The sequence below is a fragment of the Xyrauchen texanus genome, chromosome 43, assembly GCF_025860055.1.
Source record: "Xyrauchen texanus isolate HMW12.3.18 chromosome 43, RBS_HiC_50CHRs, whole genome shotgun sequence".
Classification (NCBI taxonomy): Eukaryota; Metazoa; Chordata; class Actinopteri; order Cypriniformes; family Catostomidae; genus Xyrauchen; species Xyrauchen texanus.
This window is the reverse complement of record NC_068318.1, coordinates 8,960,355-8,987,894: the sequence shown is the minus strand read 5'-3', so window position 1 is coordinate 8,987,894 and position 27,540 is coordinate 8,960,355. Positions and strand designations below refer to the sequence as shown.

The following is a 27,540-nucleotide window of genomic DNA, read 5'->3' as shown; positions in this document are numbered from 1 at the left end:
ACAATTCAGTTAGATGTAATTTAGTTATAAAAACAAACATCACAGGATGATAACAATAAACAATGAAGAGAAACGTTGAAGAGAAAACACAACAATAAAAATATAAATAAATATGAGGTGTTCAATAACTCTTCATACAATTTGACAGTTGTTATACATTTTTGGATATTTTGTACTTTATAAGTTGATACGAATATAGTGTTTTGTCATTAAAATATTATTCTTGTGAATCATAATGAGATAAATAAGATAATGCATCACATATGTGAAGGCAAACGTATGACTGTTGTAAAAAAAAATCAAACTAAACGACATATAAGGAAGAGATAATTTACTGAATCAAGATTCAACTTAAAGAAAGTTAGAATGATTATTTCTGAATTTAGAAATGATATCATTAGTGGGATCAATTCGGGAACGCCCCTGAATTATGCGCAATCAGATAATCTCCGCCCACCGCCCACCTCTGCAGCCCGCCCTCTATGCTCATCTCAGCTCAACAACCCAGCGCAGTCGTCTGAATCAGTGTGCATGAGAGTGTGTGCGCTTTCAGCATTAGGGCCGAACAGAGGTGTCAGCGCATCCGGACACAGGACAGCCATGGCCCTGCTCGATTTAGCATTACAAGGCTTCTCCATCTTCGGATTTATCCTATTTATCGTCCTCTGGCTCATGCACTTCGTGTCCATCATTTACGTGTAAGTGAGTGTATTGCTGTGAATGTGGCATCATTGATCCGTTTAAAAGCGACACATTAGAACGCTTTATTTGTAACCTACGGAGCTGATCGCGCGTTTGTAGCGTAGACAGATTCGTAGATTATAACGGGAGCGTTGTGCTTGCGTCGCGTCGCACGTTTGCAGTGTTGGGGTGTATGGGTATGTATGTATGGCTAACAGGATGGAGCATGGGTCTCCTCGTCGCCGTCTCGCTCCTTCAATGCGGATATCTGTTAAAGACAGATACTTATTTCTGTGAAATATTCGTACTACTAACACACCAGGCACTTTATTGAACTGATATTAATTTTATGTCTATCATAGACACATTATTTTCATATCTCGTTTCATATCACTAGCGATGATTGTTAGCATAGCAACTGCGCAGTATTCGCGTTATGGTGTTTTATTCGTAAGTTTTCCTAATCAAAACCAACAAATATCCCGTTAAAATCAGTCGTGGGTTTGATTTCTCAAGGTTCTCTCATTAATTCTCAACGGTGGGAGTCAAAGCTACTTCAGTTTGGTTAGCTTCAGTAGACACACCTACCACCGGCTTATGTTTTTATATTTAATGTTATGGTTTTGTTTAAAGATGTTCAGAACGCATTAACTTTAGATGTCTACGTATGCTATGTGAAAATCTGCAGGTTTCTATGAATTGCTCTCTATTCCTCCTTTTACAACACTGCAAAATAGTTCATTTTTAGTGCATGCACATTTTAGAATAGCGGTAAAGTCATCAAAGTTATGAACCAACGAAATTATGTAGTGTCTGAATAGGTCTAAAATCAAAGCTACCTGATATTTAACAGTACTGAGGGAGTTCAGATGTATGCTCTCATACAGATATATGGTATATGGCCATAAATGAACATATATTAGTTCATGTGTTTGAGCATACATGTACAAATTCCACTACTATTTGGGAAAATGTTACATGAAAACAACTTTTTTTGTAGTAAATGTGTTGCATAAATGTACAATTATGTGAATTTTTGTATCTGAAAATAATATATGTACATATATTTCTTCTGTGTTTTGTATATATTGCCATATATCAGATTTGTTGATGCTTGTTGGCACTAACTGAACTAACTTATCCATTACAATTAACAAATAACAATTCTTATGAAGGCACAATTAGTTGTCACCTTCCCCAAAAATTCAGTAATCGGTACCGATACCAATGAAATTTCATGGTTCTCCATACCAATTTTGATACCACAGAAAAAATGGTTAATATGCTATTGAACACACTCCTTTGGCCTATTAAAATGTTAATTTCAATGTAAATAGTAAGTTAAAGCAATAGCATGTTTCCTTCGAGTGTCTCTCAGTTAACGTTGCTTCAAGTTCTACAGACGTGGCCAAAAGTATTGGCAGTGACATTTTGTGTTTCACAAAGTTTTCTGCTTCTGTTGTTGTTGTGTTGATTCATATTGTTTCTAGATTATTGTGCATAGTGATCAGATGCATTTTAAATAATTGCAAAAAAAAAAGAACTTTATAACAAAAACCCAAATTTCACAGTATTTTGGCCCTGACACAAAATGACCAGCTAACATACTTTCACTAAACATATCAGCTGCACCTGGGAAAGTGTGAACGAGTACTAGTTAGGTGAAATCACTCTATCATTCTGATTGGATTATAAGAGCACACTGATTGCTATAAAAGGAGGGAAGATATGCTTCCAATCATTGTGTTCTTGTTCAGAATTGTTAACTCTAAAGAAAGACATGCAGCCATCATTGATTTGCCTCAAAATGGCCTTACATGCAAGGAAATTGCATCTGAAAGAACCATTTACCGGATCATCAAGAACTTCAAGGAGAGAGGTTCAGCTGCAGTGAAGAAGGCTTCAGGACGTCCCAGAGTGTCCAGCAAGTGCCAGGACCATCTCCTCCTGCTGAGTCAGCTATGGAATAGTGTCACCATCAGTACAGAGCTTGCTCAATATTGGCAGCAGTTTGGTGTAGAGTGCATCTGCATGCACAGTGAGGTGAAGACTTTTGGACAATGGCCTGATGTCAAGAAGGGCAGCAAAGAAGCCACTTATCTCCAAGAAAAACATCAAGGACAGACTGAAATTCTGCAGGACGTACAAGGTTTGGACAGCAGAAGACTGGTGCAATGTTATTTTCTCTGATGAAGCCCCCTTCTGACTGTTTGGGACATCTGGAAAATCGATAGTCCGGAGATGAAAAGGTGAACGCTACCATGAGTCCTGTGTCATGCCAGTGAAATATCCTGAGACCATCCATGTGTTGGGTTGCTTTTTATCCAAGGGAGTGGGCTCCCTCACAATTCTGCTCAAAAACACTGCCATGAATAAAGAATGGTATAAAAACTTCCTGCAAGAGCAACTTCTCCCAACGATCCAGGAGCCATTTGGTGATGATCCGTGCATTTTCCAGCATGATGGAGCACCATGTCTTAAGGCAAGAGTGATAATGAAGTGGCTCTGAGATCATTACTTTGAAATTTTGGATCCGTGGCCAGGCAACTCCCTGGATCTTAATCCCATAGAGGAACTGTGGTCAATCCACAAATGGCGAGTGGACAAGCAGAAGCCCACAAATTGTGATCAATTCTGAGCACTAATAAGGCAAGAATGGATCGTCATCAGTCAGGATTTGGCCCAGAAGCTGATATCCTGCATGCAAGAGTGAATTGCAGAGGTGAAGAACAAGGGTCAACACCACAAATATATTAAATGTTTTTGCCAATAAAAGCCTTTAAAACGTATGAAATGCTTATCATTGTTATCCAGTATACCATAGAAATGTGAAAAATAATCTACAAATACTGAAGCAGCAAACTTTGCAAAACACAACATTTATGTCACTGCCAATACTTTTGGCCAGGGCTGTACAGTTGTATAAATTTTTTCCTAAATTCTCTTTTTTTTTTTTTTTTTTTCCTGGTTTCCTTGTTTGAAACCTTAATTTGATTTCATCATCAAAATTGTGTCTAATGAAATGAATCAAAACTTCAATCAAATTAAACTATAATTTTCAACGTAACAATTCTATTTTTAAATGAAGTGCTCTAGTAAAGATCCTCACAACATAATGTAAAACACAACATTGCTCTTATTTCTGTCGAATAAAGTGCGGCTCAAAAAAACATCAAATTATTAAAAAAAAAAGCATTGATGAAAACATCTATTTAGTACAACAGCACTCTTGCTTGTGAGATATAAGTTCAATAATATAATACATTTTACTAAACACTTAATATATTTCCATCACAATTTCTAAAATTACACACAGCAAGCTTGCGTTTTTGTCTCTGTGTTAAGGTGGTAAGATCCTGCAATTTAATTATCTAAATATTGTCAGCAGGAGCTGCATGCTTCACGGTGAATGAGTGCACTCTTCTGTCATCTACTACCACAAGCACAGCACGTCATGCTCATAAAATTTAGTTTTCAGAATACGAGCAGCTTCAAACATTCACTTTACTGCCTGCAGTACATGTAGACTCTATATTTATTTAATGAAATCACATTAATTTGCGGTTTAATAATCACACTCGGACATTTCACAATTTTAATTTGATTGTCCATTTCAGTGTAAAAGTAGTCACAGAACATGTGCTCAATTAAGCATGTGAGCATTTAAAAGCAGCCGTGTGTCAGTCAGACAGAGCACGGGGACCAAGTTGAGCCGAATCATTTTTATTTTAGTATCGACTTGGTGCCAAAGTACCTGTACTTTTGACATCACTTGTGATTAAATTCTCAAACTTATTTTTAAGATTTTTGGCAGGTAGTGTATGTGTAACTGGAGCCAGCTGGTACATGCTGTGCAGTATGTGTATGTGTAACTCCCCTGGCCTCAAGTAGCGCACTAGCGACTAACGCTAGAGGTTGTAGCCTTTAGCCTCCTTGTTAGCTTGCCCACCTCCCATGCCGGTTCGAATTTAGCTCGGAACAGGTCAAGTAGGACTGGCTATAACATATGATACTAAGGAAGCTATACTGAACTGAACTTTGGTTACCAGGAAACTTTGGGTTGGGAGTTTCATCCACCTTCAGTAATGTGTCATGTTAGCTGATACACATGTCTTTCTGAAACTAGTCTTGAAATGAGTGTTGAATCATGTGAAAAACCTATCAAACCCTAAAATGTGCAATCAAACTGAAAGCAAATAAAGAAAATACAGCCTATCCAGTAGTTTTCTCAACTCAACATTCAATACTAAATGAAAGAAAACCAAGTCACATTTGTCCATTTGGTTTAGGTATAAAAACCCATCTGGAGAATCTGAAAGTGGAGCTAAACATTCTGCAGCAGACACTTTTTGCGAAATCCCCTATGGGTTCTCAAAAAGCCCAAAATCCATCTGGATTTAACGAGAAACCAAAAATCCAAATTTAATCCAGATTAATTTGACCAACAATTCATGGATATAAGAGCAGTGTTCCAAATCTGGAAATCAAGTGGCAGCAGCCTTTGCAACATGTCAACTGTGTCGGCATCCGCATCCCGACCAAAGTTCAGTTTTTACTGCAGAGGTTCATTGAATCCTTTTTAATGATAACTGATTCCAAATCATGTCTGGAAGCATTGGAGTCCATAAAAACCAATCACCCAACAATTGTGAAGATTTAAACGAAGTGTCATCTCTGGAATCAAAGAATTTTATTATTTAGTCAATCGCACTCTATGCCGGATAGGACACGCAAGGCTCACACACCAAAATTCAACAAAGTGACCATTCTGTCAGAGCCCACTATCCGATAAACATGTCTTACTGGACTGTAACGCTTCCACATACTTCAGGAACCTGTATTATTCTGTTGACACTTTTTGAAAAGGTTTTGAACCAAGTAAATCCAAGTTTAGTTTTAAGGTTTTTAGAAAAAAATATCTTAATTTATCTTATTTGTCTTATTTTTTTATTTTTTTTAACTTTTGAATTTAACTGGCTCTCACCATGAATACAGCATTGAAGCTGGCATGGCGGTAAAAAAAAAAAGGAAAAAGAAAAACCTATCACTTTCATTATAGTGACCTCCTGGTCTGAGTTATATAGAGTGTCTTGGTTCACATCTGCCTTACATGCTTGTTTTGGACCTTTTCAAACTCTCAAATGATGTGTGGATATTCTCCTGCTGAATCCGGTGCAAAAACACCCAGGCTTTGTGAGAAGGTCATCATGAATCGTAAGACTCGAACTCCAGCAAGTCTCGATACTTCGACTCCATTTGTAGATGTATTACATGTTATGAGATGTTTATGATCTACTCTAATTTTTCAGACAGACTATGCAACTGTTTGACTTCCTTTTATTTTTATCTTGTGGAACAGCATTCAAGCTCAGCGGCTTTGTGGTTTGTTTTCAAAAAGAAAACAGGTCGGTTCGTAGAGCCACTGTTAAGAATGATATACAGGATTTTAACCCTAAATGAGGGCATTTTTTCATATAATGCTTTGGTAAAGGGAGCTGTTCCTTTGAGGTCACATGTTGCAACACATCCACTTTTATCATAATCCATGGCCATGAAAATGCCCTATAAGTAAAGCATCTGACACGGTCAGCATCTGAATATGCAGAACAGTAATGAAAGGGATTTAAAATTAATTATTTTGTGAATCGAACCGTCCAAGAAGACAATAAAAATAGTTTGAAATGAAGCTTTAGTGTTACAAATCTTTAGTTTATGCCGGGTTATTCACTACCTTATCTGGTTCAGTAGAGCACATCGCCAGCAGCAATGGTGAAACTTCTCAGGTCAATTATGATGTTAACAGTGACGCTTCCCTGTAATTGGAAGAATCTTTAGAGAAATGAATGCCTGAAGCAGGTCTTTGACTGAAACATTGTAAGCTTATAAAGATTTGCAAGCTAAACGCTTTATATTTTTTCCTGTTGTATTGTGTACGCACCTGCCCGCAACATGTATTTATTTATAGGTTTAACTGCATTAACTTAGACCATGTGTTATAAACTGAAAGAAATGTATCGATGACTACACTGAATTACAGTATGACACCTACATTAGCTCCTATTAAATGAGGAAACATTAGAGGGCATTTATTTCGAGAAATCAGACAAAATGTACATCATCTATGACCTTTTCGCCCCATGAAAAGCCCTTATGCTGGAAAAACGATATTAACGTTATGAAGCAGATTTGGAAATAAACTTTGAAAAAATAAATGCAAGCCTCAAAGAAACCTGAATGAAACCGAACACGGGTGTCTCGAGATGCGTTTTATAAAAATGTGAGTCCTGTGAGAACCTGAACAAAATCAGTGAGATAAAGCAATGGTCAAAGGTGCATGTGTTTTGATGATAAATCAAAACGATTGAAAAACTGCGTAGGCGCATGCAAAAACACATGTTAGCAGCCCCTAACTCGCTCTATACTTTGAAAAACTGACCCGACCCATCCCGAAACCTGCTGGTTGTCGGGGACTGTCAGGCTTTGGTTGAGGTGAAGACCTCTACCACTATTTGGAAAGCGGAGAGATAAAAATAGATAAGCATCTCATTGTTGTTCGACTGTATATCGGCACTCATTGGAATGCTGCTCGTCCAATCAGATTCAAGGACCAAAACTAACTGTTGTATATTAAATATTTAAAATATTTATAAAAATCTGGTTGGCCCCTTTAAGCAGTTGTGCCAGTGCAAGTTTAGGTTGAGTAAATGCATGAAATACAAGTTCACTGATGCAACTGAGATTGCAATTGTGTCTTTAAGAAAATCTTATTGATTTCCTCACAACTGAAATAATGCCTTGTTTCACTAGTCAGGTTCAAGGAGCTTGTGTAGCTTATCCCAAGGGAACCTGATCCAATTCAAATCTTTCCTCATGTGCTGCATTTCCTGGTTCCTCAGCTCCAGTGTTTCTCATAGTACGTGATGCTTGACATGGTTTGATGGGATCTATGTAGTAAAATCTTTATGTAATCCTTTCCTCTTTGCATACATTTTAGAAGTTGTGCTTGCCACATTCTGCCTCACCTTGGATTGGCATAAAAAAAGGGGTGTTTGCTGACAAATTATTTTTTTGTCCAGATTTTGATATTTTCTGAAGAAATTGTGAGAGGTTTCCATGGCCCTGAGTTTAACTCCCTGCCACAATGCTAAGGTGTTGTGGACGCTTGTCAGGGTGTTGCAATAATACAATTGCTAAAGGGTTGCTAGGATGTTCTAGGCGGCTGTTAGGGTGATCTGGGTGGTTGCTAATTGGCCAAAAGTGCCCAACCCCATTTCTCTATGATATTCTGGTCCCTAGATTGGGATTGGGTCCAACATAGTCTCATGACAACTTGTAATCATTTGTACAAGATTGATAAATCATAAGATATAGTACGACTTTGCTTATACGAAAAGGTACGACTTTTATCCCCATGGAGACCAAACGATCAACAAGCAGAATTTCAAAACATTACAATACAGGCATCACATTTTTGCCAGCCTCCTGTCCAACACTTTATTTTAAGAAAGGAAATGTCTGTGATCAAATTTGGTTTTATTTATGCAATTGAAATTATTGATGGATGTCAATAACTGCTGAATTAATTCTCTCTTGTTCTAAACCCATATGTTTTCTGTTATTTTCCTGTTAAAATCATGATTCAAGATTTGGGTGAGGGGTAACACTTTATGGGTAGGTTTAGGATTGGGCTAGAAGAAGTGGTCATATTTTTTTCCACTTTTTGCCCAATTCCCGATGTGCTTTTAAGTTCTCGTGCTCATGTTGTGACTCGCATCAATCCGGGTGCAGAGGACGAATCCCAGCTGCCATCACGTCTGAGACCGTCAACCCACGCAACTTATCACATGGTTTGCTGCGCGCATTGCCACGGGGTTTTAGCTAGCGTCTTTACCACTGAGCTACCCAGGCCCCCCTGAGTGTTATGGATCTTAACACCATTGACTTTTTGTGGGATCAGCTAGACTGTAAGGTGCATGAGAAGTGCCTGACAAGACAGCCACATCTATGGTGTGGTGCTGCAGGAAGTGTGGGGTGAAATGTCACATAAGTATATGGACAAACTGACAGCTAGAATGCCAAAGATCTGCAAAGCTGCACATGGAGAATTTTTTTTAATGAGAACTCTTTGAAGTAGTTTAAGAAGTTCTGAAAAAAACAATTCAAAGGGAAAAATTGCAAAACCTCTCCTCAAGCTGTATTATTTGAGTTATTATTCATGTCTGTAGCTCAAACGGTGCAGGACGAGCTACCTGCCAAAGTTTAATACTTTGAATTAGAGATTTGTTAAAATCCCTAACCCTTAGGATGAGCAAAATGTATAGTTATTACCTTATCAAAACAAACAACTGAATAAGTATAACTGAAGCATAATATTTATAGAGCATTTTTGAATCCATAACGATTTGGAACGATAATGTGCATGTGAACTAGTGAAAATGATCATTTTTTCCCAATGCATAATTGCCCTACTTAATTGTCAAACTTGCGTCACCCAAATGAGCACCACACTTAACGTCCACAGCTGGTCCGCTTGTCCTTAATTCTAAATACTCTTCTGTAAAAACGCATGTTGCATGCAGATATTTCAGAGGTGTTTGTTACATGCAACATAGTAGTTTTGCACCATGATTCAGGGTAGCAGGAAAAAGTGCATTTTTTGTAAATTAAGACCATGCCTTATCATGATGAACAATTATGAGGAGGTATAAATCATACATCTCTGAATCATAACCAGAGCCTCTGAATCCGAATTCAAAGCTGGAAATAAAAAAAAAAATACAAAAATGTAATTTCCTAAACAACAACAATTCTTGTGAGTGTGAGTTACAGAGTTATAAGTATGTATAGAGTACATATTTAATTAAATAGCAGCCTTTTGCGGTTTAATAATCATTTTGAGTCACATTCGAGAGTGGGAATCTGCCATCATAATGTCAGAGCTCCTTGGTCAAAACAACACAAACTCTTCAAAATAAAAGCTACATTTACTAGAAAAATTATGACAAATATACACTACTACTTTTAAAGGTGTGTAATATTCAATGTAATTCTACTACTACTAATAATACATGAGTAGTAATTGTATTATATTTAAGCAATATATTTCATCTGTGACACTCTGTTATGCAGCACATATTTGACAAAATATAACTCCAATGTTGTATTTTGGTTTGTGCTGTGAGGTTCTGTATATAAGACCTTCATTTGATTAAAAATAATACAATATTATGTTGAAAATTTATTGTTATATTTTCATTTGATTAAAGTTTTAATTAATTTATTTAAACACCATTTTGATGATAAAACTGAAATAAACTGTTGATATAGTTTAAAAAATAAATAAAATAAAAAAACTGCATCAGGCTCTGTGTCGGTGAGTATCAAAAAATAACTTTCGGGGGAAAGAAAATTCTCACAAAAATGGTATCGGGACATCCCTACTTTTTATGCACCTTCATTTTAATCAGGGACTGACAAATATCGAGCTACTGTTGGATTTCATATTTACTCATGTTTAGAAGTAAATAAGGACTGCTAATTGGTTAATACATTTTATATGAAGCCCCAAAAAATAATTAACATTTTTTACTGACACATTTTAATTTCATAACATAATCAAATTAACAACCCTAAGTTTTATTAATTGAATTTTATGAAAAATTACACTTCAATTTGGAATGTTATGAACGAGAGTACAGAAATTACCGCTAGAGGCGCTACAACAACTATGCATTTTATTCACTTGAAATCATGATCGCAATGGCTGAATTACTTTTTAAATGCTTAATTTTCGCACTATTACTCACACACTACTATGTTATGATATCGAAAGCGTAACGCATTTTTTGAAAAATTATACATTTTAATGCTTGTATTACAAACCCACCTACATTTACACATTTATTCCAACGTGATTGGCTTGCACGATAGCTTACCTGAAATTGTGTTGAAATTGTTCGAACCCTGCCAAGCACGCATGCTGACGCGTGTGTTATAGAAGTGACATGAAATGATGTGGTTGCTTCAGAAAATGTGCTTGTCATGTCGCAATTACTTTTACAACACTTTCGGTTAGGTTTAGGTTGGGGAGCAATGTTTTACTCATTAAAACTTCCAGTAACATTCACCTGAAGAATCTCATCTGATTTCGACATCATATCACTTGCTTTTGGCGCCGCCTCTGGACATTTCACTGGGAAACTGCAGCGAAACGTGTAATGAAGCATGTTTTGCAAAAATTTTGCCACGGTCACTTAATGTTCTTGAGATCCGGCTGAAAATTAATTATTAGATTTTCAGTGAAACATACAAGAAGTTATCCAAAAGTAATCAGATTCTATTTCTTATATTACATTACTGATTTAAATTGTAGTAGGGTAATTTATAATCCGTTACATATACCATCTTTTTTTTTTTTTTTTGCCATAAGGCCCAGCCCTCTTTAGCACCATTGTTTTCCCTAAAAAAAAAAAAGTTAATGTCACCCAGTCTTTGCATCCCAACTGGAATGTTGTTTGGTATTCAAAAAATACTGCCGACAGCTGCTTCAATAGTGATGTTTTGGCAGTCAAGATCGACAAACCAATCTCTGAGGAGCAAACATGCTCTGTCTATAATTGTCAGGTTGCCAGATACTCTAGTTTTCCGCAGCTGGTAACATCATTGCTGACATTGAATGTTCATTGAGAGGTGTGTGTGTGTGTGTGTGTGTGTCAACTTTTAATGGATGTGACTGTCTTGGAAGCTCCTTCGCTTGTTCTGTGGAGTGCTGGCAAGTGTGTTAGGAGAGACTCCAGACTCCTCAGACAGGAATAGAGAGATAGGAAGTGCAAAAGTGCAGTTCCTGAAAACCAGAGTGTGCTGGAATTGCTGTGCAATTAAGAGAAATGTGCCTCTATATACTGACACAAATTATATTATTTTATCATTTACCTACTCACCCCCATGACGTTCTACACCCATATGACTTTTTTCTTAAGACAAAATCATCCTGTTTGATTTGGAATTTCATGAGGATGAGTAAATTATGAAACAATTGCATTTTTGGGTGAACTATTCCTTTAACTCAAAATGCCTTGGAGCATTGCGCCATCAAGCCAAGAACAAGACTCTCTTGCACAGACAAGAATGCAAACAAACGTCTAGAATAACAGCATTGTGTCATCCAGGAATGCCCTGTTGTGCTTTATGTACTGAAGCTGGGTCAGAGAGGTGCTAATGCTTTCATAGCTGTGATAGATCCAAATATAGCCATAATAATTATTAAAACCAGAACCACTGTGACTGTAAAATACATTTAATAGAATGACACTGGATACTTAGAGCACTGTAGACTTCCTTCTTTAATTGGTGTGTAACAATGAGAAATCTTCTCAAAGTGAAACTGCAGTAACTTCTGAAACAAACCAGTAGGATCAGTTGTTTCATTGCAAACATGCGTCGCATAGAAAATGAATTATTTGCCATCAGTCACACTAAGAACAAGCAGTCCATAATTTTTGTTCTAAACTATATATTGCAAGTTAAAACAGTAATGTCTAGATGCCCAAGTTATTGTGTGCTTGCACAGTATGTAGGCTATACTGCATACTGAAATTCTTTAAAATGATGTACACTGTGGTGAGTGATGTCAATGGTTTTGGTTAGCTTTCTGTCTTTCAATTCTAAGAAATGAGCTCAACAACAACATATCACTTTGTTCGTTTCATATCTGCATAAAGAGGTGTCAAGATTCTCACTACTTGACACTACCGAGCACTAACCCAATTCGGTCCCTGCGCCATGTCTGAATGACAGACAGCACAAAAACGTATGGCCACGTGTCATTACTCCTTTTACGCTGAAATGGACAGTTATTCAATTTAAAATAGTGATTTGTCCACCTGTCCGATTATTAAACAGCCAAATTAAGTAAATTAATAAAGTATGCATGTGCTGTGCACTTCAGCACACACGTGAATATGTTAAGCTGAAAACACACACTGATCAAAACGGCACGTTTAATGAGCATCTTACGCTGCACTTGTTGTGGCAGATGACAGAAGAGAGCGCACATTTACACGCATTAATAATCAGACTAGGCCATATAACCAACGTCTTAACCGGAAGTGTGAAGCTACAATACATTTTATTATTTTGTTTAAGCAATATCTCACAAGCAAGAGTGCTGTTGTACAGTAGACGTTATCATCAATGTTTTCATTTATAATGTCATGCTCTGTTGTGCAACACTTTATTTAACAAAAATAAGACCAATGTGTGTTTTAACTTTAAATAATGGAATGGAAAACACAGAATTTGGTAGGAAAAAATTGAATTTAGAAAAACTGATTTCATAAGGTCCTACTTAATAAAAAACTTGAAGCAATGTTCACTTAATTGAGAAACTCTTCAAAGAAATATACAATTGTTTTCATTTATAATTTACATTCTGTTGATTGATTCATTTAACTTTGTTAAATTGGCTAAAGGAGTGTGTTCAATAGCAATTTTTTTGTGGTATCGAAATTGGTATTGAGAATCATTACATTTGACTGGTATCAGTACCGACTACTGTCAAGTCTGTCTGTCAGCTGATGAGCTAAACAGCTGATGAAAACTTGATTCTGATCTTAATTCATGGCACAACATTGCAGCTTGTTTTATTATTAAAAGAAAAATACTTGAAAGGAATTTTCATAAGTATTTGCAACCGCCGAAACGGGCTACATCCCAGCTTCCCGATGTTTGCCAGATGATCCGAGAAATCCCCAGCTTGAAATTAGTAAAGGAAGGAACACTGCTTCTGGCACGGATGTACACGCAGATGTTGGAGCCTGTGAATAAGATGCCGGAATCGTGAAATAAAAATTGTTGTCTTTAAAAGCTGATTCTTTCTCTTTTGCTTTGCAGCCGTTTGCATCTCAACAAGAAGGCCACAGACAAGCTACCGTACAGTAAACTGGCTGGGGTCTCGCTGCTGAAGCCCCTCAAGGGTGTGGACCCCAATCTAATAAACAATCTGGAGACGTTCTTTGAGCTGGACTACCCCAAGGTATTGTCCTTGCGTTACTTTCTACTACTACTATATGGTGTTTCTCACACTGCTGTTTCTTTGCGTGTATTTCAAGTCATTATGGTATGTATGCGTAGGCATGGCAACCATCACTATTATTATTATTATTATTATTATTATTATTATTATTATTATTGCTCATATGTAGGGTTAAAGATTTGAACTACCACTAAATCTTAGTATTACATTTCAGTGCTTAACTCGTTCCACCCTTTTGTGTCCACTATGACATAAATGATTATTTAATGTAAAATTTAACGATTTAACGTTCCACTGCAGTTTCCTGTTGAAATTACCCCTAGAGGTGCTACAACAACTGTTTTTGGCACTTTCACAAAAGTCATGACTACAATGGCTGATTGCGAATTTATAAACATGTATTTTTCAATCTACAGTATTACTCACACACTGCTATGTTATGATTTCGAAACACTTTTACTCTTAACACATTATAATGCATATATACGTCATAACACAAAATGACGTGCTTTTTATGTCGAATATTTGCTCACCTCTCATTTATCTTTTGACAATATTGGTTAGATTTAGGTTGAAATATTAGGGTAGGGAGCTATGTTTTACTCATTAAAACCTAACTCAATTAAAATTCACCTTAACCTGGTCTGATTACAACATTTCACTTGTTTTTGGCGGCCCCTGCTGGACATTTCACGAGGAAACTGCAGCCAAACAGGTAATACAGCCTGTAATTTTGGTTTGCAAAAATTTTACCATGGATCAGGCTGGTATTTTAAGCAATTGCACTCTCTGTTTTCATCTGGTTTAACTTTAAGAAGGCACCCGAGCCTTAGTAACACGGCAAAAAAAAATATAAAAAAGTAGGAATACTCAGAAAACTATCCATCACACCTTAGCATTGTAAAGAGAATTTTGCATGAGCAAGATCTAGAAATCTAATTTAATCATAATTTATTAATTATTATTTACTTATATTAATACCACAAATTATACACTAAATATCACCCACAAAATGGAAAGAGACCTTACTTGACAGAAATTTTACAGGGTAAACTAACTAAAGGTCAGATTAAAAGGATTATAGAACAAAAATGCAATGTTTGGATGTCACACTGGATTGGTTGAGGGAATTCTGGGATGCACATTGTGTCAGGTCTTACCTTTTTAAATGTTGAATATTGCCATAAAATAGTCATGAAGTCTCATTCTTCAGTCCAACCTCTTTTGTTATGACTTTATTCACTGCTAACCACACTTTTGGATTAACTAGGTGATGCAGTATGTTATAGTCCGTCTGTGAACCGTTGTTTTTTTTTTTTTTGTTTGTTTTTTTTTTTTTATAGAAGTTACCATTTTTTCACCAAATAATTCTTGCAGACATCCTGTCACTCTTGCGTATCTTTTTAGGTTTCTTGCGTGGTGTCATTGTGATCTTTGAATGACTGCTGCAATGAATTTCTGACTGAAATTCATGAAACTTAATTTGAGTAGTTGTGTAATGAAAAATTGCATGTTATTCAGTTAAGTTTTGTAACTGTTCAACAGGGGGTTTCCATTGGTGAAACTGTATAACTAGTTGAAGTAGCTTACATATATTCCTAAGGACTTTTGCTATAAGCAAATATATTTAATAGACACATTTAATTTAAAACTGTGTAAAATGTTCATTTCAAAACAATTGTTACCAGTAGGGTATATGACCAAAATATTTTGCTGCCTTCATGTGCTATCGGAATTGTCCTACTTCCGACTTCTTCTAAAATGGTAATTATGCATCAGTTGAGTTAAAGTGCTTTGTTGTCAGAAAGAACAGGAAACATTGAGGACGGCAGGTTCATTCATACATATTTCTTAAGGAACTTTTATTTTGTCACAAAATAAATTTTACTGTTACTTGCTGACAAAAATGAAATTTTGGTCACAAACAAGCTATTCTCACAGTGTAGAAATGTAAAACATGTGTCAGATATTATACATTTGATGCATGTTACTTTTGGGTTCCATAAGTAATATAGATAAATTAATATTACAGAAAAGGCAAGTGCTTGCAATTAGCTTTATTAAGAAAAAGGAGTAAAATCTATCATTCACTACAGAAACCGTACTCTCCACCACCATGTTGAAAGTTCCAACTTGTCACAATCTCCAACCGATTTGGAAACTTGGGTATCAAAAGTATCTCCAAATTTCTCATAATAGCTGCAGGTCACACCTACCAATGACGTGGACCAATGGCAGTTAGATAAGAATTTTTCATAAAAGTTCGCCCCATCGAGCTGTTACGAACCACTGAAATGAACGCAAAAGCACCTTTTTGACGAGATTTCTCGTAAATATGACTGGACAGGTCATGTATGTGCAACTTCTGAGTGGGAAACGTGTCTCTACGATAATTCATATAGCATGTGAAGGCAGCATTACGTCACAGAACAAGTAATTTTTAAATCATGGCATATAAATCAAGGTATACATAATGATATAGTTATTTTTGCTGGACAAATTGCTTATTTTATATAACCACATAGTAATTCCTATTTTTGGACAATCGAGTGAATGAAATACTTTACAAATGAAAGATACTTCTTTGTCGTATTTAATTTGCCCACTGCAACTGTTTTGTGATACTATTTTAGTACTGTCAATAGTAGGCGCATGCACCAACGATGTATACATACGATGATCTTGTCCATGTGTCGAGAAAATCTTGGCTTTGCGAAGTCCGTCCTCGTGGACCGTGCTGATGACTAAATTTGCGTCAGGCATACTGTGCACGAAGCAATCAACAATGCGGACCATCGAAGTTTACTTTGGCCTTAATTTGGTACATTTTTAAATACAGAGAATTGTAACAGACCCAAGTCTCTGTTTCAAAATAAGAGTCCCTGATGTGTTTTGGGCTTTTAAATGTCCTGCGTTGTGCACCAAATATACTTTTGTTTCTGGCTATTGTTGACATTTTGGTTGAACAATAAACTACATCAGGGATTGTATTTATTTATTTATTTATTTTTTTTACTTTTATGGCCTCTGTGTCTGTCATGGTAAGAAAAGACCAAAAAAAAATTATTAATAGATTTTAAAAACTATTGGCCGATTAATCAGTTATATGCCTTTTTCAACCATCTTAGTTATCAATATTTGCAAAATCCACTATTGGTCTACCTAAAGCAGAAAACTAATATTCTCATCCTGCTCAACACAACACACCAACTCGAATTATCATTAATGTGCCAAGTTTTCATTGTGCTTTATTAACAAAAGTACTAGAGGTCGACCGATATTGTTTTTTTTCAGGCCGACGCCGATCTTTTGAAATCCGGTCGGCCGATTTATTTTGGCCGATATGTGCTTTTTAACCTCTTATTTGAAAGATAAAATGTAACACAAATAATTACTTAAGACAGACAAAATTTCTCAACAAATACATTTATTGAACACTTGACCAATCTGCACTTCTAAATTAAAAATGTATAATGTAAAAACATATTGTATAAATGATGTATATGTATATTAAATAAACAAAGCAGGTGTTACGAACTGCTCCGAGACACGAAGGTTGAGATCCAAATGCAGCTTTAATTAAGGGGCAATCCAGACACGTAATCCAATATTCAGAGCATCCAAGAGAAGCACAGGCATAACTAGGGATGGGTATCGTTAAGGTTTTAATGGTATTACTATCTTACCAATACTGCTTATCGATCCGGTACTTTAACGGTATTCTTAACGGTTCTTTTTGTTTTTATATATATATATATATATATAAAACACAAATATAAACGTTATGTAGGCACAGTGATTTAATTTCAGGAAGGTCTACTAACATTACTGTTCAGGTGTGGTCTAAAAAGAAATCTAATAAAGTAATCAATTGTAAAATAACACTGCATAGTTTATCATAGATAGATTAATGCAGAAGTTATTCATTCAAGAGCTGTAAGTGATTTTCTCTTTGCCTTTTGTTGTTTGATTCGCAGTAATGGCTCAATCGTCAACATTTTCATTAGACCGCTTCCCCTTTAAGACCGAGTTCAGAGCTAATAGACTCCTGATGCAGCATATTTTCTCCCAACTATTTCCATAACTACGTCCATTTAAGACATAAACTGTGTTTAAGTGAATCTCCAAGCCAGTCGTTTTGACATATTTTTGTGTATAGTTGATCGTTTAGACGCGCACATGAAACCCAAAGTAGCCTATACGTTGCTTGTCTCTTGGCGGTGTGTTTGGGTGCGCGCGCCGCCTTGGGAACGGTATCTCTTGCGCTTTTTTTATTATTAAACGCATCCCGCAATTTAGCAACAGTAGCTAGACTGCATTTTACAACAATCACCGATCGTGCTGATTCTGACGTTAAGTTTGAGTTTTAGGGAGAAATGTCAGTGCACCGCTGTGAAGGGAAGGAAGTTGTGCTAGACAGAATGCGGCTTATGTATAAATATTGTTTTTATAATCTTTGGAAGGCGAAATCTAAAATAAAATCAGACTAATATCACAGATCTAAACCAGGCTACGTTTGAATGTTTAGTTCTGTCACTCATTAAGCAGGGCTCGTTTTGTGCTCGCTGTAGCACCGCTTGAGCGAGAACTTTCTCTGACTGCGAATAGTTAAATTGCATCAGTCAAATGGTTTCATATTATTATACATAGAAATGGCGGGCGAGATAAAATAACTTTCTCTTTATAGCAATAATAAATGTATTTTCTTAATTTCTCCAGTACCGACAGCAGAACCGATAACGTCCGAGCTTACCAAAGCCAGTCCTTCAATAGTGCGTTGGTATATTTTTTTTTTATTACTTATTTCTCTGCATTAAGTGACAACCCTCTCAAATATAAGACACACAAACAGAACAAATAAAAGTCTCAGATTCACTGTCTGTAATTGCAAAATTCTTGCTTATTGTGACATGATAGCAACCCTTCTGCTGTGATAATGCAACTTCAACTACGCTATCAATATCCAAAGTAGCCGAACGTCATGTCAACTATCGCGTTTGTCACGTTTTTTCTTGAAGTTGGCAGTAACATCAAAAGTTTCTAATTAAATCTAAAGAAGTTATACAAATTTAATCCTTACTGTTTTCTCCAAGGAACTTAGCTCCTTCCTTAGGCACTGGATGAGGTCTGCTCACTCTGCTGGAAAATGACTCTAGGGGCAGCGTGCGTCGAACACGTGTTCCACAACAACACTAGGCTGCCCACAGATGCGCCTGCCTAATAATCGGCTTGATATACTTGGAAATTGGCCGATGCCGATTATGTTAAAAAAAATGGTTTGATCGGTCGACCTCTAAAAAGTACCCCTTAACAACAAGCTTGTCTTCTGTATTTTCATATTACTCCATGTATCTTTGACGCTCTCACGTGTAAATGGCATAAAGTAGTGCTGAGTCTGACTACTGATGGCTGTGCAAAGGCTTCTACCACGATATAGCAACATCTCTGCCGGATTACATTTTTTTCTTTGCATGGAATATATCGTCATACCAACCAGCCCTAGTAACCGCATGTGTGTGTGTGTGTGTGTGTGTGTGTGTGTGTGTGTGCACTTGTCAAGTGGTAAATGTGTGATTTCCTGTAGACGCTGTTGTGTTGTGTCTAAGTACTTGGCATGGGGAGAACCTCGTATGTTTATGGAAAGAACAGTGTTGATATTCCATCAAGTGTTGGTGGAATGTCGACTTCTTCCTGTCGACGCAGATGCTGTAAAAACATATGAATCCTTGAATAGGCCAGATTTTTGAATAGTGCATTTATCCACTACACGTTCTTGTTGTTGTCCTGTATTACTGCAATTTATGCATCTTGTGCAGCTTGGTTTGTATTCTCTACTCAACTGCAACTTTCTGTCGGCTGTAGCCACTATCAGAAAGTGTTGCTGGTTTGGTCCTAAATGTTTATGTAGGAAGACACCAACATGGAAAAGGCACACTGCCAATGAAAATGTAGCAAGAACCACTGCTTTGCCTTTATTTAAACTGATGGTTTGTTTACGTGATATTTCACCCCTTAAACAGTGGCAATAATTCATATTCTCTGGTATCCCATTTCATGAATTCTTTGAAATTCAATGTGAGTGAAATGACTAGTTTTCCTCTCTTACCCTCTTTTACTGCTGTAAGAGTAGTGAGATTTGAATACATGCTAAAATTTTCCTGGCAGATTTTTTTGTACCCCAAGCCCATCCCAAAGGTCATTCCAGGGCTTGAACATTTAGAAAATGTCAAAATACATATAGATATATCTCACAAAAACATGTCCGGGTCATATTTCACCCCAAAATCTAACAAATAATTCTAAGCATAATGCATTACCCCCAAATTCTCAATTGAAAGGTATCGATATATTGCTGTAGAAGTTCTGATAAGAGGCATATCTTCAAACAGATGTGTGAATGGCTTTTCTGCAGATGACACATGAGTGAATGGGTACTTGAGAGTATTTGAGAAGATTTTATTCCTTTTAATAGACTAAAAAAAAAAAATCACATGACTTGGTCTTGGAAAATGTCTCAAGCGAAGAATCGTACAGATGTATGTACATTTGCACCAGCTCGCTAATAACTCTGCACATCGATGTGTTTATGTTGACTGGGTTTGACTCACTAACAACATTAAAAAATTTGCCATCTACCTCAAGGTAGGTGGAGCTGCAGGTCACACCTACCAATGACGTGGACCAATGGCAGTAAGGTGTTCAGCAGCCGATAATAATTTTTCCTAAACTTTCACCCATCGAGCTGTTACGAACCACCGAAATGAACGCAAAAGCACCTTTTTGACGAGATTTGGTTCTATGTGACATCACGCCCATTTAGATTTCGTAGGAAGTATTTTGAGGTCTTTGGATGTATTTTGTTTCATTTATGATTCTCAATGGTGATACTCATTCGATTTTCATTATTGAACAGTAACCAAAAGTGCTAGGTGTAATCTAATTACTTTTTAGTATAAAAAATTTGTGTAGGGCGTTACATTTTAAATTCTTGTAAAAAATTACAGTTACTGACATTCAGTTGAGTTACTTTCATTTACTCTGGATACACATTTCTAAAATAATAGTATGTAGAATATATTTAAAACATGAATTATGTCATTATGTGCAGCCGTTTGCCTTTTCTGACAGCTGAAGTGCGTGCGTAAACGAACGAGGAAATATAGACATCATTTTTAATTCTGTGAAGTCTTTTAGAAAATAGCGTAAAAGTAATTACTAATATGATAAGTAATCAGTAAAGTCTGTAATCTGATTACAATTCGAGAGGAGTAATTACTAGGGAATTACTGGTAAAAATTACTGTTGGCATTGGTAAACAATGTAATTCATGTTTTTACATTTAAATCTGTAAAAATAAAGAGTGCAACAAAACTACCAATTTAAATAATAGGATTTTTTCCTTTTTTTTTTTTTTTTTATTTCATTACGATAATGATACTTGGGGATGGTGGGTGAGCTTAATCGTCATAAAAATAATACAAATTGTCCTAAAAATAGGCTTCATTGTCTTAAGAAATGAGCATTTATTATGCCTTTCATTTGATTTTGGAGTGAAAGATGACTTGGAGATGTTTTGACACATCGAGACACATGTCTTGAGTCAATCAAGGTTTGCTAATTGAGGCGTCTGTGTTGAGTAGTTATGAAGAGGTTGCCATGGACCAGATGGAAATACGCAGGGTGTGCCCTGAGAATGCATGCTTATCTGTGTTGCTGAGCACCAGCACTGTCTTATTATAGTGTTTCTATTTTGCATCATCCTGATTTGAGCACCAAGCTTTGGATAAATCACTGATGCTTTTCTAATGAGAAGTTTTTCCATGCATGATGGCTCTGTGAAATAACCATTTCCCTATTGGACAATCAAGCTCTGTGTAATCCATCCATCAGAGCTCTTACATTACAAATAAAAGGATTGTTTTGTTCTAAAACTGCATAAGGTGTGCAGTTTTCAATTCAATGACATGTCCTGACCATAAACTCGCCTTAACCTAATCTCTTTTCTTGAAGAAACGCACCTTTCTCCGCAGGAAGCTGAACAATTTGGAAAGATATGTGGTGGGCTTTTTTTTTTTTATAGTGCTGGCTCGAGTAAGAGCAGGGGAGTCATTACACTGAGTAAATATCTACAATTCAAGTAGATTAAAGATAAATTAGGAAGATTCATTATTGTTTTAGCTGAAATTCAGGGACAAAGTCTTATTTTGGCTAATATTTATGCACCTAATGTTGATAAGGGCTTTTTTTTTTATAGATCTTGAAGGGATGTTTCAAGCCACAGGCACCCCTCATTAATATTGGGAGGAGACTTTAGTCTTTTGATGGACTCCGTCCTTGATCATAGTGAATCAAATGTGTGCAAGCCCCCTAGAGTAACATTGAGGCTTCACTGGATTTGGAGACTTATGAACCCATCTGGTAGGGACTATAATTTTTTTTTCATCAGTCCATAAGTCCATTTACTCCAGAATTTTTTTTACATATATATATGTCCCTCATTTCATCTGTTGTTGATTGCTCAATTTTAAACATTTTAGTCTCAGATCACGCCCTGGTGTGTTTAGTGATTTTGTCCTCAGTATCCTCTGTGGGCGTGGCTTGGGAGGCACTTAACCGTACGTTCACACCAGAGGCGGAGAGATCGTCAAATCGACCAGAAGTCATTCATTTTCAATGACAGCCAGCGTCTCTCGGCGGCAAGAAGCGGCGCGGCGAGTCTTGGGCGGCGTGGGCATCAGATGGAAGTTCAAGTGCAGTCAACATTATGGTAATGAGCTGTGACGCGGTTTGGCGGCAACCTATTGGAATATAGAAGTGCTCCGCTCTAGCGAAGTCGAGAACACAACCGTGTAAACTTTGGTTCCCACCAAACATTCGTTCCGAAGATAAAATGGAGAAACGAATTATTGCTGTGACTGGTTTCCCTGTAATATATGACCAAGACCACAGTTATTATTACAAATGTATTTTATGTTGATAACAAACAACTATAATTTTAATTACTTTCTGCCATCGATCGATTTCTTATTTTCACATTTTAAAGAGTTCATGAGGATATACGCTACTTGTGATCGGTCGGCAAAAAGTAAATGGTCGACATGTCTGGATGTTTAAATTGCGGCCCCTTTAAATATAGTTCACAAAACAAAGCATTCTGAACAAACGTTGCCGCCTATTTCAACTACGTCAGAGCGTCCACGAGCGTCCTTGAGCGTCGAAGGCAGGGCAGCCAGAGCGAATTTGGACGCTCTCGCCGCTTCTGGTGTGAACGTACAGTAAGTACACTGTTAATGTTCGGTGGGGGGGGGTTGTTTGCATTTTCTGTTGTCTAATTTGATTTGCTGCATGGAATCATTCAAAATGGTTAATGACAAAAAAGAGAATTTTGTGTGAACTATCCCATTAATCTGATTCAAAATTGAATATTTTTTTTTTTTTTTCTTTTTTTTTTTTTTTTTTTAAGCATCTGGGTTCCAAGTATTTTTCCCATTCATTTTCTCCATATGCATTTTAAAAAACTCCTCAACCAAGCAGCATTGAGATGAATCGCATTATAAATTTGTTTTATTTATTTTACCGGTCTTGAATTATTTACTAATTAAACTGGAGTTTGGGTGGGATATATCGAGAGGATCATTCATGTTTATTATTTTTTTTTTGCTTTTTTAAATAGCCAAATAGGCTTTTTAATTGACATCAACGCCATGAACATGATTTGCTACTTTCCATTGCTAGAAGCAGGTGGTGTTTTGGAGGGGCTTTCTCATTCTAGAGAGCATTTTATCATTTTTTTTTTTGGCTATTAAATTAGCATAGCCTTTAAAACGAATGCATCGATATGGAGACGATGACAGCATTTCTCCATATTTGGAACTGGGAGCGTAAAGGGTTAGTTAACCAAGCCTCCAAGAGGGATAATGGCCGACTGCGGACGGTGGTGAGAGTGAGAGAGTGTTTACGGGCAGCTGTCCATCGTGTGTGTTTGTGTCCTTGGGTTTAAATTCTTAATTAAATATAGTTTATATCAAGCCGGTACTCGCCGCCTCCTTTCCATTAAGCCCTTTACAATAGCCAATACCAAGATTATAGAATTTCATTGTCATGATAGTGAATTTGCAGTATTGGACATAACTTTACACAGACAAGTTTAGTAAGCAATTTTATCACCCGAAAATCATGTTAATACTTATAATGTTTAAGTCTTGTGGCTATACTTTTAAAGCGATGAGAATTTAGTGTTCATGGACTGGCCCCATTTACTTCCATTGGAAGTGTCTTACTATAATAGTGTTTCTTCTTTTTTAAATAAACAAGGGACAAGTAAATTTTTCTGGCAATCAACATTATGCCACAAATGCTGTTAATTGAGCTTAACTTGAACATGCATACATTTAGAAGAGTTATTTCCAGCTGATCATATCAACTGAACTATCTATTCTTCAGAGCTAGAATAACTAAAGGCAGATAACATTGATGGTCATGCAAACATGTCCTTATTCCTGAATACTGCAGGCCAGGACTGGTTTTTCAGTTCATTGTTCTGATGAAAGTTTAATGCTCATTGTAGTATTGATGAAGGGGGATAAACCTTCACCATGTCTATATGCTGCACTCGAGGGATTTGGAAGTGCAGTGAATGTGTTTATGGAGATGATGGGGCGCATTATTTATGCAGCAGTGCATTCATATATGCAGCTCTGCAGATGGGACATTCTGCTCTATTTTCCACCCATCAGGCAGCTGACGGAGCAAACCAGATGTTGGTTTGTCCTGTATGTTGGATTGAACGAGTAACTCGTACTAAGTAACTTTCGAGTGTTGGGTATGGTTTAGGAGCACTGTTTTACAGTAGGGGTGGGAATCTATAGGTGATATGGTGATTTTGTTTATGCACTAGGAATGGGTCATAATGGTTGACTAGTTAATGTTAGTGCTTTAACCAGCAGGCTGACAAAGTACTTTAGCTATTTTTAGCTTTTTATGGTAGATGTGTTTCCATTCGAAGCCATTTTTATTCATATTTTGAAAATACTTGGTGCTTCCATCAAGTTTTTTTTGCTCCATAAACATTCATATATTTGTAAACCTGCTCAGTTCCACCCTAATTCTGACCCTTTATGCTGCTTCTCCTTTAAGACCATTGTTATGAATGGCAATCTGCTCTTGACTGACCTGCTCTCCTTGCCATCTCGCTGCTCACCACCACTGGGCGGGGCTTCTGAAGTGATAAGGTAAAGTTGGCATTGATGTGTTGTTGTGGAGGCGGTCAGATGCAAAGGTCATTGTGGCATCACAATGTGCAGAAAGTAGAGAATGAGTTGTTTTGTCAGCTCTGTTTCAACAAATGCTCTTTGCAGGTAGGAAATTTTTACTTCTGAAACTTACAGTATGTTTTTATGAATGCACTGTATAAGGGTTCATTGTACTATAAAGTATTCAAATACCTTAATTTTGGTTATGTAGCAGCCTTATGCTAAAATGCTTTAATTTTGTTCACAACAATCTACACTTCATATCCCATAATGACAAAGCAAATATAAATATTTTTTTGCCAAAAATCTTTGCATGTTTATTAAAAAGAAAAAACTGAAATCTCAAATTGACATAAGCATTCAGACCCTTAAATCAGTACTTAATTGAAGCACCTTTGGTAGCGATTACAGCCTCAAGTCTTTTTGGGTATGATGTAGGGCTGCAACTAACGATTATTTACTTACAAGAAACTCACAAGAAAACAAACTGTCTTATTAATAAAGCTGCGTATTGCCAATTTTCTTCACGATAAGAAATGCACAGAGACATGTATTATGATTCAATAAGTCGCAAGCCATCACGTTATAATCTAGCTTTAGCAAGTTCTGGCTCGAGGGATGAGCGCCCACACGACAGTGCGCATCAGCCAGATGCAGTTTCAGTCTCTCCCCTTTAGATCGGGACATTTACGCAGCTCAAAGAAGAGGCGCTGACTACACAGAGAAATGTCGGAGTTTGTAGTTGATAACATGACCTGCTTCCATATTATTTGAACTTTAATAAAGCTATAACGCATTAAAACGGCATATAAGATGTAACAACGGGGTGTTTCCTTTTAAAGAGCTCCGACTCCACTTATTCCACAACGAGACTGCTTCTGTATTTACTTATTTGTTATTTTTGTATAATTCCCTCATACTTTGCGATCTACATAAGATGAAGCTGTTTGGAAAGTTAGCGCGCAAACTGTGATTTGTGTAATTCTTCCTTTCCTCAGTCAGGTGCTAGCTGCAGTGCTTCTCTTATGCTTCGTCATTAGAGTTTAATGTGATCTCATGATACATTAAACTCAAGTTCAACAATTAAATGGTTTTCATTAATAATGTCTCTGTATTTTGATGCGTTCATCTTTCCTACAACCCTGACCAGTCCCCTAGTCCTTGTCGCTCTGGCTGGGCCACACAAGGACATTCACAGAGTTGTCCCTAAGCCACTCTTGGTTGTGCTTGGGATCATTGTCCTGTAAGAAATTGAACCTTTGGCCTAGTCTGAGGTCCTGAGTGCTCTGGACCAGGTTTTCATTAATGATATCTCTGTATTTTGATTCCCCCACCCCCTTTCATCTGACCAGAGAATCTTGTTTTTCACAGTCTGAGAGTCTTTTAGGTGCTTTTTTTTGCAAATTCCAAGCAGGCTTACATGTGTCTTGTACTGAGGAGAGGCTTCCGTCTGGACACTCTGCCATAAAGCCCACATCAGTGGAAAGTTGCAGTGATGGTTGTCATTTGCAAGTTTCTCTCATCTCCACACATGATCTCTGGAGCTCCAGAGTGACCATTGGGTTCTTGGTCACCTCTCTTACAAATATATGAAAGTTTTATTTGCAGGATTTGAGCAATTGTACCTCGTTTTATTAAATGCTGCCAGGAAACGCCTCTGAATAAGTGTAATATTTGATATCATGGGGCCGAAATGTCTGTGGTCCCACATGCCACCAGCCTTTGTATACCTGGGAGTGCCGACACTCAAAAGTATTCTGGCAGATTGTGAGGACCCACTTGTGGGTAAAATACTTCAGAATGTCCAGTGTTATGTTTGAAGAGTTGAATGCCAAGGTCAGACCTTTTGATGGGCTAGCCACATCAAGCTAGTGATTCTCAACCCGGGGTCCGCGGACCCCTAGTGTTCTGTGGCTAATTGCAGGGATCCGTAGAATCAGAGTGAGTGAGTACATGACTAATAAGCCATGTCTGTTCATATGTAGCATGTATATGAATAAACAGCATTTAGTCTGTGTAAAACAGTATGCCTATTGTATTTTCTTCATTTATGTTAGCGACTGTCTATCTGTGGATATTTATGATATGTGCAACCCTCTTTGCTATGCATTAATTATCATTTAATTATTTTGTTGGCATGTGAGGAGCTGTGTTTGTCAGCAGCTAGAGTTTGGTAACACAATACTGTTATGACGTACAGAATATTTAAACGGGCTGCATAAAATACTTAAGGCAGAATACTCTTTGAGTAGGCTACTTGTTTGTTTTTTAATTTTGGGGTTAAAATAGATCAGGACGTTTTCTTGACAGGTTTTGTAAAAATTCCCCTTTTTAGATGCATTGTTAAATTACAAATGGCCAAACTGTTCAACACCTCGAGACCCCTGCATTATGTTGCATTCAGTTACTCTGTCAAGCTATTTTTGACCATATGAAAAAATTTACTTAAAATATCTACTACTCTTAAGCATGAGAATATCAATATATTATTGTGAGATAAAATATTGCAATACTTGCAAAACATTGATATTTTTCCTCCACCTTGATAGAAAACATTCCTCTCAATACAAGGTG

The 27,540-nt window shown here is 36.9% G+C and overlaps 1 protein-coding gene across 1 annotated transcript in view; it reads left to right on the top strand.

Annotated features, from left to right (window-relative positions):
• Positions 1 to 527: 527 nt before the first annotated feature.
• LOC127636175 (ceramide glucosyltransferase-like) overlaps positions 528 to 27,540 on the top strand; it is a 45,398-nt gene continuing 18,385 nt past the window's right edge. Inside the window, exons 1-2 of the mRNA XM_052116600.1 lie at positions 528 to 698; positions 13,573 to 13,714. Of these exons, the coding sequence (XP_051972560.1) occupies positions 532 to 698; positions 13,573 to 13,714 (309 nt within the window). The 5' untranslated portion in view covers positions 528 to 531. The remainder of the gene's footprint in view (positions 699 to 13,572; positions 13,715 to 27,540) is intronic.